At 39.5% G+C, this 18,740-nt stretch overlaps 1 protein-coding gene across 1 annotated transcript in view; it reads left to right on the top strand.

Annotated features, from left to right (window-relative positions):
- The window catches only part of CWH43 (cell wall biogenesis 43 C-terminal homolog), a 50,483-nt gene that overhangs the window by 10,913 nt on the left and 20,830 nt on the right, over positions 1-18,740 (top strand). Inside the window, exons 5-10 of the mRNA XM_053256197.1 lie at positions 690-795; positions 9,043-9,109; positions 10,570-10,695; positions 11,925-12,004; positions 13,112-13,217; positions 17,343-17,478. Coding sequence (XP_053112172.1) covers positions 690-795; positions 9,043-9,109; positions 10,570-10,695; positions 11,925-12,004; positions 13,112-13,217; positions 17,343-17,478 — 621 coding nt within the window. The remainder of the gene's footprint in view (positions 1-689; positions 796-9,042; positions 9,110-10,569; positions 10,696-11,924; positions 12,005-13,111; positions 13,218-17,342; positions 17,479-18,740) is intronic.

The raw sequence follows: 18,740 nt of genomic DNA, 5'->3' as shown, positions 1-18,740 counted from the left end.
AAAGTATGAAGCAGCAAATATCATAATGCAACCTATAGGTCACATAACCTATAATCACATAACCTATGTTACAGCATTTTGTTTCCACTGATGAGATATAAATGTTATAAAATAACTCAATTATGAAGGAAAATACTATTCTCAGTCACCATTTTGGTTATTTTAAAGTGAAAAATTCAGCTTGATGCACAGCATTTTTGAATTTTCAACATTCAAACTGAGGAGGGAAATAAATTTACAAACTTTTCATCAAAAATGCCAATGAAGTTGCTCTTTTATGAAAATGATCTCTGACAAGATGAAAGTCTTCTGGTTATGATGGAGTGTGGTTTTTGAGGTGGTCCAAGGCTTATTTTAAATGTGCAGGACCAGTTCCTTCAGTCAGTCTTTATTGTTACAGTCACTGACCAGAACCAGAAATCAGCAAATAAAAATTTAAAATTAGTTAAGATACAATGTATCAATAACAATAAAATAGATATTATAAATTAGATTAAAACAATAAAATTCCCTTATTAATCATCCGCCAACGAGTATTAATGGCAGCAGCACAGTATCTAGCAACTCTAGATGTAACAGCAGACTCCGCGTTGGAGAGCAACAAAGAGCAATAATATTGATCCTGTCAACCTGGAAATTTACATAATAGAGGTGTGATAAAAAGTTCACAAATATCCTTATAAAACAAGCAAAATAGTAAAACGTGTTCAGTGGTTTCAACCTGGTCCAGCCCACAAGGGCAAAGCCTCTCTGAAAATGGAACTCCTTTATAGCGACCTTCCAGTACTGCTGAAGGTAAACTGTGACAGCAAGCTAAAGTAAAAGCTTTTCTATACCTCGGGATTTCTAGCCTAATGAAATAACTCATTGCAGAAACTATATATCTATGCTCCTCTGCAATATAAAAGTTAGACACCTTACTGAGATCATTTTGCCGCTCAGAATCTAAAACTCGCTGCCTAATCAGCGATTTTGCATGGTCATAACCCACAGTGGACAAGATTGTAGCAGAGAGGCCGAGTGTAGCTATTTTAGCTTCAATATTCTGGGACCATCTAGATTGATGGTCATCTTGTAAAATCAAAGGGGCTAGGCCAACTGGCTGGTAAATTAATCTAAGCCAATAGCATAATATGGTAATCCAAACATTTGCTTCAACCTTAATCAGGCCTGCCTCCAGATGGATGACAGTATTGGAAACAGATCTTGGAACACAAAGTGCAGTTCTCAAAATTTTTTACTGCACACGTTCTAGGGTCTCCATATTTGGAAAAAAGCCCAGCTGTGCACCATAAAGCAGTTGGGCCAATGGCTTGGCTTTAAACAATTTGAGAGCCGCCGGTAAGTAAGAGCCACCCTTTAATCACAAATATTGTAAAATAGCAAGCAAGCTTTTCTGAGCTTCAGAGGCTACGTAGTTCCCATGAGCTTTTCTGGCACCCCCAGCATGGAAAACTATTCCCAAATATTTAAAAAAATTCACCTGCTCAATTGGGTGTCCCTCGATCCTCCAAGCACGGATCTTAGGCCTCCTGGCAAAGGCCATTATTTTAGTTTTCTGAAGATTGACTTCCAATCCTTCCTTTGTACAGTATAGGTTTAATGCTCTCAGCATTTTCCTAAGGCCTATGGGTGTCCTCGAAAGGAGAACCGCATCGTCTGCATATAGTAATATTGATATATGCCTCCCTGCGATCTTAGGAGGGTGGAAGTCTAAATGACTAAGTTGATCAACCATCGAATTTATATAATAGTTAAACAGGAATGGGACAAGTCTACAACCCTGCTTAACACCTTTCTGGGTTGGTATAGCTCTCGTTAGATGTCCTTGAGAGCTGCATCTAACCTTAAGAGATGTATCCGAATATAGTACTTGAAGCAGATACAACAAATGGCGATCAATAGAGGAAGTCCCCAGCTTCTTCGAAAGCTTTACCCGTGAGATCGAATCAAAAGCTGCCTTAAGATCAATAAATGCAGCATATAAAGAGGTTGTCCTAGGTGAGGAATACTTCTCAATAAGATGTTGCAGTACTGAACAATGATCAATAAAAGAGTGACCCTCCCTAAAACCCGCCTGTTCTTCAGCAATGAGGTTTTCTTGGTCCAGCCAATCTCTTAGTTTGTTACATAAATGCCTTGCATAAAGCTTACCAATAATATTGAGTAAGCTAATAGGTCTATAATTGGCTGGATTATTTCGCGTACCCTTTTTAAAAATAGGGACGATAATCGCAGCCTTCCATGCTTTAGGGATTTGGCCAGTCCTATCTATATAGGTAAAAAGTGAGGCCAAAATTGGTGCCCACCAATCTGGATTGTTTTTAATTAACTCCGGGGGGATAGAATCTTCCCCGGGAGCCTTGCAAGATCTTAATTGCGCAATTAGGCAATGAATTTCAGATATTGACGACAGAGGAGTGGTTTTAATCTCATAAGAAGGATTTCAAGAGTGAGCATTAGGGTCTCTATATAGATCATGGAAGTATTTCTCCCACATTTCAGAATGAATATGACAACCTAAGGGGTTAAGACTATAGCTAGGGGAATATTTAATTAGGTGCCCAAATAATGATGTATCTTTAGTTCTTACCGCCTGAATAAGCCTCTTCCAATTCTCCTTCAAGGCCTCTTTTTTTTTACGGGCCAGTAGGGACTTATAGTTTTGCTGGAGCAAATTCTGTGTATCCTGCAAACTAGAACTTCTTTTGTACGCCTGATATCTAGTATTAAGGGCTTTTTTGGCACCAATACATTCTCTATCGAACCAAGATTAAGAGCCCGTTTGATGATGTAATAAGGGCTTACGGATGTTAGCAAGTAGGAGCTGTTGACATTTCAAAATTAAGGAATTATAGGATATTAAAGGTGTTGGTGTTGCACCCTGCTAGCAGAGTTTCGTTTCAGTACCCCAGCGGAATTACATGAAGACTTCAACACACAAGCAAGGTTTTGAACCGAAACATATATTGTAGAAAAATAAGAGAAAGGCACTCACATGATATTGTAACTCAGTAAGTCCATTCACATGTAGAAACATATATACAACAGTCACATAGATACAGCATTCACATGATCAGCCAGCTGGACCACAGCATAGCAGCTTCTGCCTACTGTGGGCACTTTGCTCTTCTCTGAGCCTCCTTCTTATACTAGCCTAGGCCAATCACTGCAGACCATTACTTGTAACTGGCCTCACATGTTGCTAGCACTAATCTAGTTGTTTGCAGACTAATCACAGTAATATGATGACTTGCACCTTTTTGGTTAAAGGCATCTTACACCACAACACCTTACAGAGATACATCCTGACAAAAGGTGTATATGGTGGATCATCATTAAGAATAGATGTATGCATATCTTGCATATAGCCAGAAATTAGCAAATCTTTAAATGCTTGATCCAGTTGGGCTGACCATCTTATTTGACATAATAAACCCTCCGCTTCCAGTGGAAGCGGGTACAGAGTCTCTAGGTGAGGTTGATGGAAGGGAGACTTCAAAGAAAGTGAAATTGGAAGATGGTCACTATTAAACCTAGGGATAACCTCTAGACACTCCACATAAGGAAGAAGATTTCTTGAGGTAATAAAATAATCACACTCATCTTGGAGCCAGCAAGATAAGTAAACTCAGCGGGATGGTCCTTGGGGAATGAGCCATTCAGTATAGTGAAGCTAAGTCTAAAGATCATACCACTTAAACACAAACCCGCATAATTAGATTTCATATCCTTGGAGAGGCGAGTGAAAGGGACCGCTACATCCTCCAATCTATTAGGGTAGGCCTTTTGTTGCAAATATAAGGTAAAATCATCTGGGCCTATCCTCGCATTCAGATCCCCACCCATCACCACAAAAGCATCTGGAAAAGTAAAAAGAAGGTCTATAATATAATTTTCCAATTTAGACCACATAACTCGAATCTGCAATTTCCTATTTAATGATGGGAAATAAATATTAATAATCAGCAACTTATGTCGATTAAATTGGATCAAGACAGCCATAGCAATTTGAGCAAATGATGGGAGGAGTCTCATAATAATCGCAGTGAAGTGGCTCGCAGTGAAGTGGCAACAAGAACACCCAAGCCACCTTTACATCTGCCTTGACCAGTCTCTGGCATCGCTTCTAGTGAGTAAGAATGGAAACCATTAAATGTTAGATCATCTAAAGTCCAGGTTTCTTGTAATAGGATAATATCAAAGCTAACCAGGAATTCCCTAAAAGAAGGATCAGATATAGAGGAAAACCAGCCCGCCACATTCCATGTTAAAATTTCTATTTTGCTTTGTTATCGTGTATCTTCCAGCATGTCTCCAATTATCTGGTCATCCGCCTTACTAAGAATATTTAAATTACAAATCTCATCAGATTGGGTTGAAAATTGATGGGCTATCATCAGGACTTCCAGAGGGGCAGGGGGTGACATATTATCCACCAGAGTTAATGACCCAGATTTTATTGCACCTGTAGAGGATTTCTCTAAAAACTGGGATTCTCTCTGGATAGTCCCATGATTCAGACTTCTACTCACAAGAATCTCTTTTAAAAGAGATAACCTAGTTACAATATCAGATTGCTCATTGGCGGTGAGATTCCCAAAACTTGTAATCAACGCCTTCTCTTCAGGTAAAAAACCTTCCAGATATTTATCAGCAATCTTATTAGATTGTACTTCTGTTGCTTGAGCATAGGCAATTGTTTGAACATCAGGACCATTAATGTGCCTGATATAACAATCATGAAAAACTCTAGTCACACGCATCCTACAGCCCTGAAACACATGTTGGTATCTTAACAATTTAGAAACCACTATTCTAGAAGAGAAGGTCACAATTGCACGTGCATTGTAATAATTGTAATACAAATATTGAATATCAAGGATATCTTGCATAGTAACAAAAGTCAGATCAAATGTTCTCATTAATTGAACCAGATGCATCTTTCGATCACTCTGTTGTAAAAACCCTCTCGGCTTGGGATAGTTGACCAAGGCTACTTTGTAAGGGACCAGTTGCAAACAACATACATTACTGTCTCTTAGAACTGTAGGGTTCAGTGGTTCTGATACCAGAGCTAATGGACTTAGCAGAAGAGGGTGGAGGTCTCGAGGAATATCATCATTACTAGCATTCAGAGCTAAGTCTTCAGGGCTTTCAGGTGTCTCCTCAGAGTAAATCTCCCCCTCAGGATTTTGTTCCAAGGGAGAAGCAGCTGTATCCTTACTGGAAGACACCCTCTTCTTTTGACTCTTTTTCTTCTTTCGGTTCCCCACAATATCCTTAACACCAGCCTGAGGGCTTTGTGGTGCATCTAAAATTTAATATAATCTATTAAAGTTCATCTTGGTCCCCCGTCTTGATAGAATAGAAATCCTTGTATTTTTATTTTCCTTTTTATTTTTATTTTTGTTTTCTTTCTTTATTAAGCCCTTTTTCTTTGGACTAATTAACTGTGTAGTAGGGCATATTGTTGGGCATATTGTTCTCTTCTTAGCTGTATGTAAAGAAATCGTAGGTAAATTGGAGGCAGCTGGAAGTGAAATAGCTGCATCATCATTCTTAGTAACAGAGAGTTGTAAAACTCCTTCAGTAAGCATAGTCAAAAGATTCTTACACTCCTCCAGAAAGGCTCTGATAAGAGGAATTTCCGTAGACCAAGTAGTAGCAAGTTTATTAATTTGCTCTTGTTGTTTAATCAAAATCTCCATCAAAGCAAAAGGCCATTGTTCTTGCTCACACATAGAACCTCCATTAGCAGGTGCAGGAGGAGTTTGAGGTGTTTGGGTGTTGTCATTCCTTGCATTGTTCCCCAAACCAAGGTTTATTAAGGCAGTAACTGCTGCAATGTCTGCTGCATCCACATAAGCAATCTCTTGAGCCAAATTTGGACAAATATTTTGAGACTCTTGAGCATCAGGGGGGAAAAGACAGAAAGGGCCGAGTGACCTGTCTTAGTCAGAAACAGTCTCAGAAATAATCTCAGTCCTTCCTGTAATCCGCTCTACAGGGTCAGGAGGTTTTGTAGGAGGAAAAAAGTCAGTAATGGAAGCCTGTTTGCTTTTTTTCCTTCTCCTTGTAAATTCTGCTCTGTCATTAATTGGCAAAATACCCAGGGAACGATAAGAAGTTCTAGTTAGAACCATTACTCAAGGAAAAAAAGTAACGAATTATCTTTTCAGAGAGAGAAAAAATATTTACTTGTTAGGATAAGCTTACTGCCATAGCTAAAAAGCAACAGCATTATCTAAATCTCTGAACATTAAAGGAGAAGGAGAAGGAATGCATCTCCATTTAGGTCTTGACCAACTGTAAATAACCAACCTTCAAATCCAGCAGAAGCCAAAACTTCGAAGATTAAGAAGTAATCAAAGTCCTAGACCATTCGGTCAATTTATTCTGTTTAATCTTCCTGGTTTATTTTAGTTTCCTTATCTTCAGCAGGAGCTCAAGAAAATCCAACTATACTCGTTGGCCGGACCAGTTCCTTATTCACTTAAACATATACTGGACATTTCTGAGCAAGGGGGAAAACATGTTTGCCAGTATCATGGTCTGATGTCAATAGGATTGCGGTCACTTAGTTCAAACTGGTGTTAACAAAAATAACCCCTCTCCCTCTTTTTTGTATGAAATAAGGCAAGAAGAAACACAAATTAACAACAACAACAAAAACCACCCAACACAAATGATACAGTCATGTCTTATCAGGAGCGTATCTAGGGTGGGGCAGGCAGGGCACGTGCCCCAGGCGCCACTTGAAGGGGGGCACCATTTCATAAAATAAAAAAAAAATTAAAAATGGCTGCTGAAAACACAATGGCCACTGCACATGCTCAAATGGCCTCCGTGAGGCCCAAGGCCAGACCAGGCCTCGCAGAGGCCATTTGAGCATGCATGGTGGCCATTTTGTTTTTAGTGGTCATTAAAAAAATTTTTTTAAAATGGTCACAACACATGCTAAAATGGTCCCTATGAGGCCCTAGAAGCCAGCAGGGGGAGGGGAAACCTTTACAGACCCCCCACAGCCTTTAGGAAGCCCCACGAAGGGACTACAGGTATTATTTTTAATTTAATATAATATAAATCACTGTACACCTATTCAGTTTGGCACTATGTACAGAGAATCAGGGCTTGTGAATAATGAGCTGAAGCTTATGAGCTAGGATTGTATTCATTTGCTCTTACTTTGTTTCTTGTGATGAGTGAGTTAAATGTGATGTCTTAATAATATGGCTATTAATGGTGAGTTTGTCTTTGAATCAGTGTGAAATCCTTAGTATTAAGAGTTTGTGTGCTCTCCAAAAGTTGTAACACTTAATTTACAACCATTTTACAATCCTTTCCTATTTACCATCTCTATTCTCTTGACTCCAAAAAATGAAAAGGACATAAATAACAGCTAAAGTTCTAGATGCTGTTCTTGCTGTCAGGAATACAGAATTTTTAAAATGCAAAGATGAGCTAGAGTGACAAAGCTAGACTTTCATTCTTTATTGTAGAAATGAACCATTAGAATTTGTATTCCAGAAATAAGCTAACATAACCTTTATGCAACAGCTTAGTATTACTACTGTTATTTATATGCAGCATTTCAATAAAAAGTCTACATTGAAAAAGAATAATAAGGAGAAGATGGTTTTTCTCCTTGGTTTGAACAGCCCCTGAGTACGAATGTGTAAAACTTTAATCACTCCACCTCCAGAGATATAATGTGGGCTGCCACTTTTTGTAAAGTGGGGGCATGGGGAGATGACCTTGAATCATTTGTGTTTGTTGAATTTTTTTTAGCATATCTATCTATCTTTAGGTCTACAACTTTTAATCAGTTAATGTGTAATTAATTTATTGAGGCCTTAATTGCAGGTGCAGATTAGCAAGCATGAATTGTCCCCTTTGCTAAGCAGGGTCTACCCTGGTCTACCCATAGTGGCCCCATCCTCTAAGGGGAATATTTTATAGTACTCACACATGAAGTCTCCCATTCAAATTCAAATCAGGGTAGCCCCTGCTTAGCATTTGAATGGGAGATCACATGTGTGAGTACTATAAAATATTCCCCTTAGAGGATGGGGCCCTCTATGGGGAGAGCATTTGCATGTTTGCGTGGAGAAGGTTCCAAGTTCCCTCCCTGGCATCTCCAGATAGGGCTGGGACTGGGAGAGGCTCCTGCCTGCAACCTTGGAGAAGCCACTGCCAATCTGTGAAGAAAATACTGAGCTAGATTGACCAGTGGTCTGACTCAGGATAAGGCAGCTTTCTAGGTTCCTAAGATTTGCCTCTGACCCATATTGATCAGTGCAGCTGTCAAGAAGCTGTCAGTGCAGCTGTTTATTTATTATTTCTCTGTGTATAGCTTGATGGAAAGTGAGGCTGTAATTTCTGGCAGCAGATTGGGTTGCACCCACATGATCAGTCCTACTCATATGCTTACTTACAGCAAGTACACACATGCTTAACTATGTGGAATTACACCATGGGAAAGAGCCTGCCAGGTCGTTTTTCACACAGCAGGCTTGACTGCAAGTTTATTGCAAGGGTTAACTGCAAGTCTGAAGTTGCCCCAAAAAACCAATGCAAAAAGTGGATTTTTAAATTCTGGATATAGATCGGGCTACACTCTTAATGTGCAATGAAAAACCTGAATTCTGTGTGAAGTGCTCCCTGATAGCTTGCAGGGACTTCAGGGTAAGTCTGGCCAATATGTGAACACACACCCTCCATTCTGGAGGAGATGCAAGCTAAAAGCCCTGTGTGAAAAACACCCTGGTAACTGTGGGTGTGCGTGACAGGTACCAAATTGACGGGCAATATATTCACTTTTCAATCAGCCAATATATTCACTTTTGAAGATGTCTGCTAAATATTAGACTTCTGGTAATTCGTTTGGCCAGATTCAGAGCCTAAGAGGATTATCTTGAAATGCATATTGAAATGGTTAATAAAAGTCAGAATTTTATTGTGTGGCTTTTCCCATCATAGTGTTGCAGTTATGAGAGAAGCCCCACATAGTGGAATTTTCCTCTGTATACTACTCTCAAGAGATTCAGAAGTTCATCACACTCTGGACCTGCCTACCTATTTTGTAACAGGAGGATTGTATTAACAAGTACACTGATTCATACTTAAAGTATCTAAACTTTTCAATTATTTAAAGCTTGGGTTACTAGCAAATTTCTGGTTTCTTCTGATTTCTTTCAGGTGTGGTGTGCCTGCTATTTCCTGCTCTTTTCTCCTGTCTAATATTCTCTTTCTGTTACTGCAGTATGTATAAAAAAGCCTTGTAATGAAAGTAAGGCCATAAAAATAATACATGATGTTTACAGTTATGGGTCTTTAAAGGGCACACAGCTCAGTCTTAAACATATTTATGAAGAATTACATTCCATTGCTTTCAAAGGGATTTATTTACAAGTAAGTATGCTTAGGATTGCAGCCATAACCTATGGCCAACTTTGGTTAGATTCTTAAACTATAGCTGATAAATATGTTCTAGATGCTCCAAATCAATATGTTTTAAATTCAGTCAAATGGTATATCAGGGCTTTAGGTAGTAGCACCTCTCTTGAACTGCAATGGAGATGTTTTAGTGGTTTATCTAAATAGTTTCTAGGCTAAAAATCAGCATTCATATATTCTAATCTGGAGCATTTTGTATGATCTGGTTCAAGAATGTATGTAGATCATGCTCCAGTTAGCATGGAATGATCGTGGAAGTCAGAGAAATAAAAGGGAAACGGGAAATTGTACAAGGGAGGACAATTACACAGGGCCCACATGGTTTGAGAGGCCTCCAAAGGACCCCAGGGCAGTCTCCCCTTGTCCATGAGTTGCCCGCATTGTCGCCCTTGCCATGCTCGCCAACGTGCTCTTTAAGATAACTTGGACCTAAGCTGTTTAGGGCTTTAAACGTAATAACCAACATGTTGTATTTTGCCCAGAAACATATTGGCAGCCAGTATAACAGTTTCAAAACCCGCTAACTTGGCAAACAGGCACCTTTTAATGTGGTGATTCTCTTTATTTAGCAGGGGGAGAGTAACTGGCCCTATTCATCCCCAACACAGTACCTCCAGTGACTGTTGCTGGTGTCTATCTTTTGTTTCTTTTTAGATTATGAGCCCTTTGGGGACAGGGATCCATCTTTATTTATTTATTATTGTAAACTGCCCTGAGCCTTTTTTGGAAGGGTGGTATAGAAATCAAATCAATCAGTCAATAATATGGTCTCTCTGGGTTGCCCCAGAGACCAGTCTGGCTGCTGCATTTTGAACTAATTAAAGTTTCCGAAGTTTACGTACAAAGGCAGCCCCACATAGAGCGCATTGCAATAGTCGAGCCTGGAGGTTACTAGCTGATGCACCACTGTTTTGAGGTCATCATCTTCAAGGAATGGGTGCAGCTGTCAAATCAGCTCAAGCTGATAGAAAGCATTCCTGTCCATGGCCAGGGGTTAGACTGAATATGCTAATGCATATGGGTTAGACTGTGTAGGTTTAGGTTTCGGATGCTCAAGTTTTTTCTTCCCATATATAATGAAAATATAAATGTGTCATATTTTCATTACAGGTGTTATCATGCTGCTTATTATCATAGATATTCTAGTTAGTTGCAGGAATGATCTTCACTGTCTGTTTGGGGTAAACAATAATAATAAAGCCCTCTTCAAACAAAGTGAACAATACATCAAATTATGTAAGTATAGCTTTGCTTCATTCCTAAAAACAACTTGCTAGCTTTCAGATTAACAGCATCAAAAGTTCGGGGCTTTGGGATGTTCGGTTCCTTAACCTCATCAGAATTTAACGGATGAATTTGATGACCCTGCCTGAAGACATAGCATCACTTATAACACCTAAATTTCGTTGGAGATGCAGTTAATAGCACCAGCAGTCCTATTGATCACTAGGGGCACTAGAGGTAGAGACAGTGAGCAAGGGAATCCTCTCTCTGACTATACTTTCTCTACTCTACTTCCCCCTTGTTAAACTGTTCTCAGGTTTCAGTCCCTCACCTGAAAGACAGACTTCCTCTTTCTGTTGTAGCAAGCAGCTAGGCATGCAGACCTTTCCTATCTCTCTGATGTATCTCCTAAATAAACTACTTAGAACTTTAACTCAGTGTTTCCAGACAATATAATTAGCAGTGCTCGCCTTACTTGTGCACTTCTGCTGTGAGTGGGTAGATAAATTATCTCCCCTCCAAATCTCTAACTATTTTTTGCCACAATGAATGGCTGGTGTCTTTGCACTTTCATTGTTAATCAGACCACATCAGACCCAAACTTCAGTGGATATGTTTGCATGTTCTGACATACTCTCTATGTGTGGAGAAAGATTTCATTCCTACATTTACAGCCCAATCCTATGCATGCCTACCCAGAAGTAAGTCCCAGTGACTTCAATGGGACTTCCTGCCAAGTATGATAGGATTGCAGTCATATTTTACTGTTTTCTCCCTCCTCAATAAACCTTTGTGATCAAGGCACCTAAGTTGATTATAAGAATATCTAGCTGCATAATCAAACTTTTACAGTCAATAAAACAGGAAAAAACAACACCCAGTACTATCTAGCTGCATAAAGCAAATTAAAGAGAAAATGTGTTTATGCCAACTTGAAAATGCTTGCACAAGATAGGGCACAATGGAAAGTTATCAGAGTCTGAATTGAAATACTAGGGAATGAGTAAATGAATGATGGGGAGGGAAAGAAAATTATGCTGCATCTGCAGAAATATGCAGCTCATTCTGTTACAAAGCTTTGCTCTGAAAATTTGGCACTCTTTCTCAAGCTGAAGTCTGCATTTTGGTAAGCTAATTTTAAAACTTGGTATTTGTAGATTCCTGAGAAATCAACTTCTTGTCTTTTTACTTTCTTAATATCAGTGTGTCCTATATTTTTTAAAAAATCTTTCTCTTTCTAGTTTTGTGGCTGCTAGTTGGTATTGGTTTACTGGGATTAGGACTGCGATATAAAGTTTATGAAAGAAAATTAGGCCATGGTGTAAGTAATGTGCTTCTTTTTCATACTTTGCAACATTACATCTCTCATAATAATCTCCATGTGCACCCACTAGTGTAGAACTAATATTTCAGGATAGAGTGAATAGAACTGTACACAGGACTCCATATGATGCATCGATTATTATACACTACAGTCTCACAATTCCAAATTCTCTCTCATGCATACTGCTTTTCAGTGGGGCCAGTTCACATATCTGACTGCAAGTAATCAAGGAATACATCAAGCGGTATGCTACAGTCATGTATAAACTAGGCCTTAGACAACAAATTCAGAGCTGCACTTAAATGTAGATTATGGACAGAATTTAAAATATTATAACTCTCTTACTAGGTCATAATGTTTGGAATAAAGGGTCATTCTCCTGATTTTATTCTTATGAATTGTATATTTCATCCTCAATGTCTATGTGCTTCACAAATTTTCACATAAAGTGAAAGAGGTCTCTGCCGCTTAAGAGCTTACAAACTAAAGTCTGACAGTGTGAGAGACAATGGAGTTTTGGAATAGAAGGGAGAGAAGGAGAAAGATGGTAGATAGGAGGCTAGCAAGGAATCAGTGTGCACAAATGTAGTGACATGTTACATTTGGTTACATTTGGGGATAAGAATCAAGGGGCTAGCCAAAGGCCTATTGGCCAGCACTATTTCATTTCGTGTTATGATTTCTTGCCTCCCCCCACCCCTGCAAGTCAAAATTTATTTTTACAGGGTCCCCAGATGTACCTGGCTGGTTGGTCACTGCATGAAGCAGGATGCTGTACTAGATGGACCTTTGGCCTGGTCCAGTAGGACTTTTTAATGTTCTTAGTTTGTAAGCTCTTGAGACAGAGATGTGTGTGTGTGTGTGTGTGTGTGTGTGTGTGTAAATGATGTGCCATGTCTCTGTGTGAAAGTGATGTTCCATGTACATTGATGCTCATTCTTTTTTTGGACAAATATTTTACTTCCAGTAATCATGCATGCCTCTATTATCCTGTCAGCTACTTTATGTTATTGAATACTGAGTAATTCAATTATATTAGTCAAATGCCATAAGAGGGAGAAAAACCCAATAGAATGTTGTTTTCCCTTTTCACCTTATCTGTAGCCTCCAAGGAAAGACTTCTCTGCCTTGATCTGGCCATTCAGGTTTGGCTATGATAATGAAGGATGGCCTAATCTGGAAAGATCAGCTATTCTGCTTAATCAAACAGGTACTTTTGACAAAACTAATATTTTACTCATTATGCCTCTGCATGCCTTTTATAGTCATCTCTTCCATCTGTGACAGAGGGAAAAGGAATCTTGTCTACCAGGAAAAAAGAGAGAGCAGAAGTATAGGTGGCAATAGAAATTGTTGCCAAATAATGAGCTCTGGGATGTGAATTACCCCCAGGTCAAAGGCAAATCAGCAACTATCACATACTGTTCAGCTTATGGGGTAATGAAGTAGATATTTCACATTTGGTTGAGAACTGAGGTGCCTGTAGCCCCTTCAGCAAGTTGAAGTGAGAACTCCTGTTAGCATTGTGGTGAAAGTTGTGAGATGTGGACTCCCCAGTTCGACTTGTATCTCCAACCGGGTACAAGCCTTGGACGAGCTGCTATTTCTCACTCTCCTGTCTGCTATGTGTAGGTAGTAATATTGATTTATGTTTAATAGTTCTACTTTCAGTCTCCATAATAGATTGTTTAGCACGTAAAGAGGTAAATATGCAACCTGAATGGGGTACCTACAGGGATTTGTTATGTTTCCAAGAACAGGGCTGTAAATTTAAAAAATCTAATTGAAGTACAAAATTTGGTTAGTAACTGGTTTCAGTACCATCAGTTAAATGAAATCTATAAGAAGAATCTTAAAGTTGGATTTGAGGATCAAATGTCGAGATTTGAGAAGGAGCTGTGTGAAAATGACGAAAAATTAGTTTCTAAGATGTATAAACTGTTGCTTTTGGAGGAGACAAGAGATGAAGTGGTTAAAACGACTATGATAAAATGGGCTCAAGATGTGGGTCATAATATAGATATGGCAGCTTGGGAAAAATTATGGAAAATGGATTTAAAGTTCACTGCATGTTATATTTTAAAAGAAAATTATTACAAGATGATGTACAGGTGGTATTTGACACCCAAAAAATTAGCATTAATGTATAAAAATGTTCCAAACAAATGTTGGAAATGTGGACATTGTGAAGGAACTTTTTTTCATATGTGGTGGTCTTGCGGGAAGGCAAAGGCCTTTTGGGATATGATATATAATGAGTTGAAGAAAATTTTTAAAATGACATTTCCTAAGAGGCCAGAATCCTTCCTGCTGGGAATAACGCAAGGAGAGTTTTCCAGAAGAAACTTAACATTTTTTATGTATGCAACCACAGCGGCCAGAATAGTATATGCGCAGAAATGGAAGGACAATGAAATGCCCTCAAAAGAAGACTGGTTGATAAAAAATTTGGAATATGCTGCGATGGCAAAACTTACAGTATTGATAAGGGATGAAAACTTGGAATGTTTTTAAAAGAAGATTGGAAACCATTCTTACTATACTTAAAGAACTATTTTTCTAATATCGACTTTTCAGCAGGGTTTGAAATTTAGTAATAATAGCAGGTTGGGTAGAGTAAAATCGAGTTTGCAATGTGTAGGATATATGTTTTGAATTACTATAGCAATGGTTGACTTGTATAGTTAATGAATCGTGCTGATTGGTGAGCAGGAAGTCAATATTTACTTAATTAGATGTAATGGGATTGTTAAGATATTGTAAAAACCAATTAATTTTTTTTAAAAAAAGGAATTAATAATGTATATGAAACACTTTTGACACTCTGAAATTTATATAGATGCTTGATAACAATAACAGCAACAATAATAAACGTGTAATTCCCATTTTGTACAGAAAGGAAGTCCTGGGCTCTAGGAAATCAGTTGGGTAGACTATATAGATATATTTCTTTTCCTCTTAAACATTTTGTTACATAAGCTAGCATTGCTCCAGTTGGATTGATGGACTTTGAAGCCCTGTTCACACCTTCAAAACATGTTCGTAGGGATGGGGAAAGGCAAGATTACACCCACTGTACCATTTTCACCCTCTGAGTGTTCAGCAAGTGTGAATGGAGCAATACATGCATACAATTGTATGCACAATCAAGGACTAGTCAAGTCATTTTAGGTCAATTTTTAGTAAATAAAGGGGGGGAAATCTCAACGTTTTGAAAATTGGTACAGATTTTGAGGACATAATCCTCAAAAGTAACATAAGTAATTTCCTGATAGATACAACTTGAGCTTTTGCCGCCATCTTGGAAAAATGTTTCTCATAAACTGTTGCTCCGACAGGAAAATGTTAAATACAAAAATTGTAGAGCATCTATAAAAATGTGGTTTTCAATGTAGATTTCAACCAATGGTTTTTCTGTAAAGTGAAGGTTTCAGTCGGACACTTCTTCATGGTGACTGTGCCATCTCTCTTTTATCTGTACCTGTCAGCAGCCGGTCCATCTGACATTGGAGTCTAGCTGTCAGCGTTCAGAGCAGGGAATAGAGCAGGGCACGGCAGGAGACAGGATTCAAGGCAGGAAACCAGTCTGGGTCGCAGAGACCAAGACCCACGGCTGGGAAGCTCCTTGGCTCAGGCTGGGGTTTGGTAGATGCTCCATGAACGATGTATGTTTTCCAGCTCCTGGCTGCAGTCTGCAGACTTGATTTATAGCTTGGGTTGATGGCTCTCAGCTGGCATGGATTCAGGGTTTATCAGCCCTATTAAGGAGACGTTTGCTTCTTCTGATAGTTTCCAGCTGGTGTTGGCATCTCGTGATTCTCCTTTGTAGCTGAGTCAGAGGAGACTCCCCATTTAACTCAGGGTCCTGCTCTCCACTCCCCATCTCTGCTGCTTCTGACTGCTCTGCTTGTTCTGGAACTGCAACCAGTTCTGCTTCAGCTATTTCTTGTGGACTGACAGTCCGGCTCTGCCCTTCAGGTACCCCTGCATTGGCTGGAGGACTGTCAGCATCCTCTTCCCCTTTGCTATCTGAGAGCACCTTTCTTATGAAGCAAGACTACAACACCTGGGCTATGTAGTTTAGAAAAAAAGACGACTGCGGAGAGACATGATAGAGGTCTATAGAATCATGCGTGGTGTGGAGAAAGTGGATAGAGAGAAATTCTTCTCCCTCTCCCATAACACTAGAACCAGTGGTCATCCCATGAAATCGATTGCCGGAAAATCTAGGACCAACAAACGGAAGTACTTTTTCACACAACGCCTCATCAACTTGTGGAATTCTCTGCTACAAGATTTGGTGACAGCCAACAACCTGGATGGCTGAAAGCCATCTGTTGCCAGATTTGGCTTATGTTAAGCCAAATTTTGGGTTACGGCCCATTTGACCCACGAGTATACCCCTTAGGTTCTGGCAACAAACTTCATGGAGGAGAGGTCTATCAACGGATACTAGTCGGAGGGCTGTGGGCCACCTCCAGCCTCAAAGGCAGGATGCCTCTGAGTACCAGTTGCAGGGGAGTAACAGCAAGAGAGAGGGCATGCCCTCAACTCCTGCCTGTGGCTTCCAGCGGCATCTAGTGGACCACTGTGCGAAACAGGATGCTGGACTAGATGGGCCTTCGCCCTGATCTAGCAGGGCTGTTCTTATGTTCTTATGTACCTCAGTCATATAAATGTTTCCTGCAAAACAAAACTTAAATATAATTAAGAAGCATGAAACTTACTGTCAGTCACAAGAGCGGTTTCCCCTGCTTTTTGCTATGCGATTCAAGGAACGCATGGAGGACAGAGTGCATGCAGTTCATGAAACATGCCTCCTACACACTCATTTCCACACCACTCAAGAGGTAGATAAGAGGTGGGACATAGTATCCCCGTATATAGAATTTGATGCTCTACAGTTTTTGTATTTAAAATTTTCCCGCTGGAGCAATGGTTTGTGAGATATATGTGAAAAGTTATTTTTGGTGGCCATTTTTCCAAGGTGGCCAAAGCTGAAGTCGAAGTTTTGGTGGCCAAAGCTGAAGTCGTGATCAGGACCTTTAGTATGTTACTTACAACAGTGTCCTCAGCATCTGTACCATTTTTCAAAACTTTGGGATTCGCCCCCCACCCCACAAATTGATCTACAATGACTGGACTAAACCTTGATTATGCAATACCAATAATATACTGTGATGATTGTCTTTTGATAGGAAGAAAATCAAACTGACGTTATGAGATTAAACCTTGTAAATTTTACCTGTCCACATGTCAGTTTTTCACGTAAAGAAATTATTACTGAAGATTTATTAATATGGTTACAACTTTCCCAATCATTTTTGTCCTTCAGGTGCGGACTTTATTACTATTGTGGAGAGTGATGCCTCTAAGCCATTCATTGGAAACAATGATCCAACCATGTGGCTAGGGGAAAAACTTGGTTTTTACACAGATTTTGGCCCAAGTACACGGGATCATACTTGGGGGTGCGTCATATTTGGTTACCGGGATACAACGGGTGATAAAGACATTGTTCTTTTATGTATTGTGATGGGAATGTTATTTTGTCAAGTGATTTGCTTAGTGAATACTGTGATGACTGGTGGCTACAGTAAAGTTGTGCTGTTGAGTTGGTGTCGACTCCTAGCGACCACAGAACCCTGTGGTTGTCTTTGGTAGAATACAGGAGGGGTTTACCATTGCCATCTCTCGCACAGTAAGAGATGATGCCTTTCAGCATTTTCCTATAGCGCTGCTGCCAGATATAGGTGTTTCCCATAGTCTGGGAGACATACCAGCGGGGATTCAAACCGGCAACCTCTTGCTCTCTAGGCAAGTTACTTCCATTAGGTGGCTGCTACTAGCTACTAAAACCTGAGACATAAACCCCATCTATTTGGCTGGGAGCTGAAGGAAGCAGATTGACTATTTTGAATGTAACCAACCTGTGGGTCAAATGACTTGTCTGGTTTGTGGGAGTCAACCCAGTGGGGATCCTCCAAGGACAAATTCTATGTTTTTGTTAACATTTCATTTCAGTTATGTTCACAGAGCAACAACACTGTAGAAAAGTGCAGAAAAATAAACCAGGAAAAAGACCTACATGTTGCATTCCATAAACTGATACAAAATGATAGCTTTCATTAAATAAATGTTATCCATGATGGTTGAGCTCTTTCTGAACCTTTGAAAGACTCAACTTGCTAAGTGACTCCTTTTGAAAACACTGCTCTAAATGTATGATTACAAAATGAGAATGCAAACTGTCATTTAGAAACTGTCACTAATATTTGAAGTTTAAAAGCCCCATCTTCTCCAAATATGAAGAGGAGGTTTATTTTTGGTTTTACTGTCAGGGTGGATTCAGACATCACACAGAATCAGAGTTAAATCTTGGTTCTATGTGACATCTCTGAGCCTTGGAAGTGTATGCTTCCCCCATCACCTGCCTGTGTATGAAATGGAAGAATCTCTCTATATAATTATCTAAGGCATACACGTGGATGATCCCATGCATGGCAGTGAGTTTGATTGTGTTTTATTGCAAACACTTTGGTTAGCAAAAACCAATATTGGTCAGTTTGGACATCATGGCTGATTTTGGTGTTTTTAACTGCAATTGCAAATAGAATTCTTCCGTCGCTCTTGTGGGCAGTGGTGCAGTGGGGGAGCACACTGCAAAGGCTCAGAAATGTCATGTAGAGCCAACATTTAACCATGGTTCCATGTGATGTCTTAACCCACCCTC

Source organism: Hemicordylus capensis, chromosome 5 (genome assembly GCF_027244095.1).
Source record: "Hemicordylus capensis ecotype Gifberg chromosome 5, rHemCap1.1.pri, whole genome shotgun sequence".
Lineage (NCBI taxonomy): Eukaryota > Metazoa > Chordata > Lepidosauria > Squamata > Cordylidae > Hemicordylus > Hemicordylus capensis.
The sequence above is the reverse complement of the archived record's forward strand: the minus strand, read 5'-3'. Positions and strand labels throughout refer to the sequence as shown.